The sequence below is a fragment of the Erythrolamprus reginae genome, chromosome 3 (genome assembly GCF_031021105.1).
Source record: "Erythrolamprus reginae isolate rEryReg1 chromosome 3, rEryReg1.hap1, whole genome shotgun sequence".
NCBI lineage: Eukaryota > Metazoa > Chordata > Lepidosauria > Squamata > Dipsadidae > Erythrolamprus > Erythrolamprus reginae.
Window position 1 is genome coordinate 226574085 of NC_091952.1, and position 6000 is coordinate 226580084.

A 6000-nucleotide genomic window follows, 5' to 3' on the forward strand; every position below is an offset into this window, starting at 1 on the left:
TGATTCAACGTGGTATAAATTCAATAACTGATTCTAGTTAGAGAGAAATGATATATTACAGTGACTTAGTTTGTTGCCTAGGTCAAATGAAAGCCATAATTACAAGATTATAAACCATAATACCCAACTTTGCACAACATATTGAGGGGGGGACTTACTGTCCATGGCCAATAAGTGGACTTTTGCAGAGAAGATGTAATAAAGATGGATAATCTTCATTTTCAGTTAGTTAGAAATTTAAGTCAGGGCTAGCTGTTTTTCACTTCATGGTATCCACCTGATGCTAGTCCCATTAATTAGGCTGTGCTTGAAGAATCATTCAAGATTTTGAGAGAACATGGTAGGGACAGAGAAAATGCATTCCAGAGAACAGAACCAGGAAAATTTGAGATCTGAAGAATTGCATAGCAATAAAGAAAAGGATGATGACGTAACAGGAGAAGGTCATCCAAGAAGTCCTAAACCCAGAATCATTGGTGATGGAGTGCATGCTTGACCTGGAGACAATGAACAGACAAGGCTGAGATGGAAAAAAAGGGGGTGAACAAACTTCAAGGTTTTTGGAAGATCCCCAAGTATCTTATAAAACATGATCTCAATGGCCCAGCATTGCAAAATGTGGCCATCTCTTAAAGTTTGTTGCAAAATCAAAACTGGAAACACACACAGATCACTGATTAAGCTGGATTCATCAACTTATTTGTAAACATAATAATATATATATTTACAATACCACAAATAGAATTCTTCTTCAATCAGTTACAGGCAGCAGAGAACAGTTTCATTTCAGCAGAGTTCAGAGAGGCACAGACAGTGCAGAGTGGAGAGTGAGCCACGCCCTGTCTTAAGTTTTAGTTTCGATTCTCTGCACAGATTCAGGTGTTTAACTTCCATTGGCTGACTTAGTTGCTATACCTATTCATTGGCTGACCTTGTTAATTTAATTAATTTAATTAAACCTATTGGCTTTCCCACTCTTGAATATTCTAACACTATCTAACCCTCTTTCTTGAGCATCAGTTAGATGGTTTCTTGAGCATTGCGTGCTCAGGAAACTTTTGTTCAAATGCATATGATATAAAGAGCAATAGCATAGCAATGACAAATTTGTGACTAGTGGGTAGCTTCTCTGAAATATGTTTATCAGACAATTATCTGCATTTAACAGACAATTCCTTCAACTGTAACAACACGTACACACACATCAGTGTTAGTTTTTTTTAAAAAAATCATATTGTTGTACAAACAGATGGACATTGGATTGTTCTTTTGGTAATCATGGTTCAATTTTGACTTTACAGCATGCATCAAAGAATGGATCTCTATAGCCAGATGGGTCGGCCAGGTCACTGCCCAAAGAACGGTTATCTCTTTAAAGGTCCAAGCAGTTAAATTTTCTGAAAAAAGTAAGTCTCCGTACTTTTGTGCTTTTCTGGATGTAGATTCTAACCCATCTCCCGCCTCTCAAAATCTGTCCTTTATTTCCCACCCTACTTCCCAGTGTCATTTTGATTTAATGGTCAAGGATTGGCTGCTCCAGGCTGTCCTTTTTGGATGATGAGATAGAGCAAACAGGTAATAATTGCATCCACATGCACCTTCAGATTATGAGGTCCCAAAATAATCCTTGGGGACTTTTAGCTGGAAGGCCTGAATTGAAACCATCATATAAAGGTTTCAATTCAGGCCTTCAGCTAAAAGAAAACTTCCAGAAGTTTGTTCTGTTTCTTAACCCAGAGAATCCATGTTTAATTGGCTACGGTCATCCCTGTCCACACTTTCAAATAAATGTGTTTAGGGTCCTCAAATGTTGACTTTATTTGACAGAAGATGGTGTTATAATATCTTTACCATTGGCTGTAGTTTAATCTTTAGTAGGCATAAGATCCCACATATGTCAAAATCCAGTATCTGACTTCCTGTTCCAGTCTGCCAGATGTTTTTGGGAAACCCACAAGTGTGGCCAATGGCCAGTGATGGGCTGCAAAATTTTTTACAGCCACACTGTGGGTTTGGCTTATTTGTGGGTGTGGCTTGATGGTCTTTTGACCAGGTAGGAGTGGCTTGCCAGTCATGTGACCAGATGGGAGTGACTTTGACAATTATGTGACCGCGGGTGTCTTAAAGGTCATGTGACTGAGTGGAAGTGGCTTACCAACCAAGATAAGTTTTCAAATAGGTGCTTGGACTCCTTTTCAGTTGATTAAATCACATTATTTGAATAGCCACAAAAAGGACAAACGATAGACAGCATTATTTGCTGAGGAGCACAGTGACATTTTAAGGTTTTGTACTGAACCCACAAGGTTCAGTATGATAACAGATTGGGCAAGTAGCTCAATTCTCTTTAATTGCTATAAAAGTTCAGTTGTCAATAATGATTAAAGCATTTATGGGTTAAAACATACTATTTAATTATTTCCTATTTTAAAAATAATTAAGGATCATACTATGATACCAGAGAAGGAAGGACAATAAAAAACTATTAAGTATTCAATAAATAGTGCATAATGATCCTGGAAATTACCAATAGGCAAGAAAAAGTGGAAGAGATAGGCAAAAAGACTCAGCTCTGATTTAATCCTCCAGGGATGAAATTTTCCAATGAGATCCTCACCTGGACTTCATTTATATATTTATTTATTTATGTGCCAATTCTTGGGGTTCAAAGTGACTCTGGAAACTATAGTCTTCATCCAACTGTCAGGAGCCTGAAAAGGTAAAAATAATCTTGTTCAGAAGACATCCAAGTTATGGCTATTTAAGTCTAGTGCAGTGCATTGTTGTTGTTGTTTTTTAAAGAGTTTATTGAATTTAAATAGTTAAAAAGGGTGGGGGAGGGTAATAGGAATAAAGGGGAGGGGAAAGAAAAGCATTACATAATTTAAAAAAACAGATCTTAAACTCTATATAAATATATTGTGACCACAATTACATTACAAAAAATATAAAATACATGTGCACAGTATATAATAAAGTAGTGAATTTATAAAATGCTAAGAGAAATAGAAGAGAAGAGAAAAGTAAGGAAAGAGAGAGTCTACGGAGAGGGACGGCATACAAATCTAATTAATAATAATAATAATAATAATAATAATAATAATAATAATAATAATAAATGCAGGTATAGGGGACTATAGGTTAGAGCAGAGGGAAGGAAGAGTCTGCGAGATGGCAGACATTTCCAGGATACGCGACATTATAATCTAATAGAATAGTGGGTGTATATGTTAGTGCAGTGAATTGTTAATTGTGGCCAAGGAGAAATTCCTTAATCCACAGTTTGTATCCATGTTTTGGTATACAGTACATATAAGCAATCAAATCATATTAGGAACCAGTCAATATAAATAAAAGGTTATAAGCAAGTCAAAGTATAGAATTGATGGTCCTCAACTTGCAGCCCCAACTGAGGGTCACAATTTCTGTTGCTAAGCAAGGCTATTATTAAGTGATTCATGCCCGATTTTATAACTTTTGCCCCATTTGTTAAGTCAATCACTGCAGTTGTTAAGTGAAGCATGCCGACATTTAATGAATGAAGCTTCCCCCATTGACTATGCTTGTTAGGAGCCAGCTGGGAAACTCACAAATGGCAGTCCCATGACTCTGGGACAATGCAACCATCATAAATAAAGGCTGGTTACCAAGTACAGTAATACCTTGTCTTACTAACTTAATTGGTTCCGAAACGAGGGTCGTAATGTGAAAAGTTTATAAGACGAAACATTGTTTCCCATAGGAATCAATGTAAAAGCAAATAATGCGTGCAAACCCATTTTAAGGCTTAAAAAAAAGTGGCAGGCAGACAAAGTGAAGGCTAACGGAGTAGAGACAGAAAGCGAGGAGAAGTGAGGAATGGAGGTCCTAACAAAGGCTAACGCCGCCCCAAATCTCTCCTAAATCGCTCCCACAAAAGCTTCGTATCTTGTCCCAAATCTCTCCAAAAATCGCTCTCCCAAAAGCTTCATTTCTTGCCCCAAATCTCTCCAAAAACCGCTCTCCCAAAAGCTTCATTTCTTGCCCCAAATCTCTCCAAAAATCGATCTCCCAAAAGCTTTGTTTCTTGCCCCAAACCTCTAGCAGAGGGCTAGAGGGGAAAGTGGCAGGGAAATGGGGCAGCTCCTGTGTTCCTCGCCTTAGGTGCAAGCAAAAGGAGGCGGGGAATTCCCATGCAAGCAAATGGGAAATCCCGGTGGTGACAGTCACAAGGCAGGGGAATCCCTTCGGCAGTCAGATAGCTCATGCGCAGTAGGAGATCCCAGGGACCCAGGCTCAGGTTCGTAAGACGGAAAGGGTTTTTAAGACGAGGCAAAGAAATCTTAAACCCCGGGTTCGTATCTTGAAAAGTTCATATGACGAGGGTTTCATAAGACGAGGTATCACTGTACTCCAATTTTGATAATGTGATTCTAGGGATGCTGCAACAGTCATTTAAGTTCAAGAACCAGTCGTTGGTCACTTTTTACAGTGCTGTTGGGATTTTGAGCGGTTGCTAACCAAATGGTTGTAGGTCAAGGCTGGCATGTATGTAACCATACGAATAACATGATCCGGTACTTTTTGCATCTGTTATAGGCTCCAGTTCACATCCTATATAGTACTTCACTGAACAAAATGGAAATCCCACTGAGCAGGCTCCAAATTCTACACGGATCTTTGCAATCTTTCAAGACAGAATCTCTGCCATCTTGGATATCTGCTGATGTCAGGAAACTGTGTGGGTTGTTTTTATAAAAAAAATAGCCAAATATGCATACATGTCACCCCAGAAATAGCCTTTCTCCATCTCTCATTCTATACTTGCCACTGAAAAGCCTTGGGGACCACATAGAAGCACTACCGGAAATCATAGCTGCCAAATTCACAAGGGAAGAAAATTTGTAGGTATCTATATCAAAAAAAATTACATTTATCTGTGACCACTAAAAGTATCCTGCCAAGGTTAAAGTATTCCTAATGTTTGTTGATACAACACATCACATGGCAAACCCAACTTTTCTAGTTTCATGCACATTTTTAAAATAAAACAAAAAAGTCTGAAGACATTCAGCTCTATCCCAGAGGGAGTGGGGTTTGTATGTTGCATTTGTACGTGTATGTGTGTATATATGCCGATGTATGTGTACTTGGGTGTATAAACATCTTGATTCATATATATTTATTTGTTTAACAATATTTTTCAGGTTCAGTGTAAAATGCAGTATGGGATGGGGAGGGGAGAGAATGATGTATCATTTTGTAAAATATAGCTTATAAATATATAAATATATATAATATAATGCTCTAAAAAATTTTATATTGCACGTAACTATTGTATATTTAAATTCCTCTAGTCAGATAATCTAACAGAGGATATGTTATTAATGGTGTACAAATCCTTCAACTATTCTACTCTTTCTAGAAACCAATATATAACTTATAAATATTAGTATCAAATTAAACCTGGACAGTTAGAAAGTTTATCCTCACCATTGTCTTTCCTGTGGAGGAAGGAATTAAAATGTATGCAATAAAATGTAGAGATCACTTACACTGTTAAGGGGCTGGGATATGGAAATTCTCATTTTAATGTTTTACATCAATTTTTTCTGCTGGTATCCATGATGAATTATCAAAAACACACAGTTTTTGTATCAAAAACATGCAGGGGCTATGTCACTGTTGTAAAACTTGATTGGAATTGTTCGTGCTGGATTCTGTTCAGACCTGATGGATGAATGAATGTTATGATCTTTGACTCACATTATAATTTTGTCTTCCACAAATATTAAACTGTTTTAAATCAGTTTACTGAATTCTTGAATTCTGTACATGGGCAGGTAAGGGGCAAACGTGGGTTTCTGCTGATTCGGACCGGTTCTATAGAACTGGTTGTTAGGTCCCAATACTGAAGAGGCAGGAGGCTGGTGGAATGATTTCAGCTCTTTATTAGTTACAATGAGCAAATTTCAGCAAAGGTCTACCGGAAGGCCCCAGTTTAAATAGAGCGCCCTGCCA

At 37.6% G+C, this 6000-nt stretch overlaps 1 protein-coding gene across 2 annotated transcripts in view; it reads left to right on the plus strand.

Annotated features, from left to right (window-relative positions):
- Positions 1-5788, plus strand: part of ESRP1 (epithelial splicing regulatory protein 1) — a 53368-nt gene extending 47580 nt beyond the window's left edge. For both annotated transcript variants that reach the window (XM_070748073.1, XM_070748074.1), the window contains exons 14-15: positions 1302-1406; positions 4579-5788. In XM_070748073.1, coding sequence (XP_070604174.1) covers positions 1302-1392 — 91 coding nt within the window. In that variant the 3' untranslated portion in view covers positions 1393-1406; positions 4579-5788. The remainder of the gene's footprint in view (positions 1-1301; positions 1407-4578) is intronic.
- Positions 5789-6000: the final 212 nt, after the last annotated feature.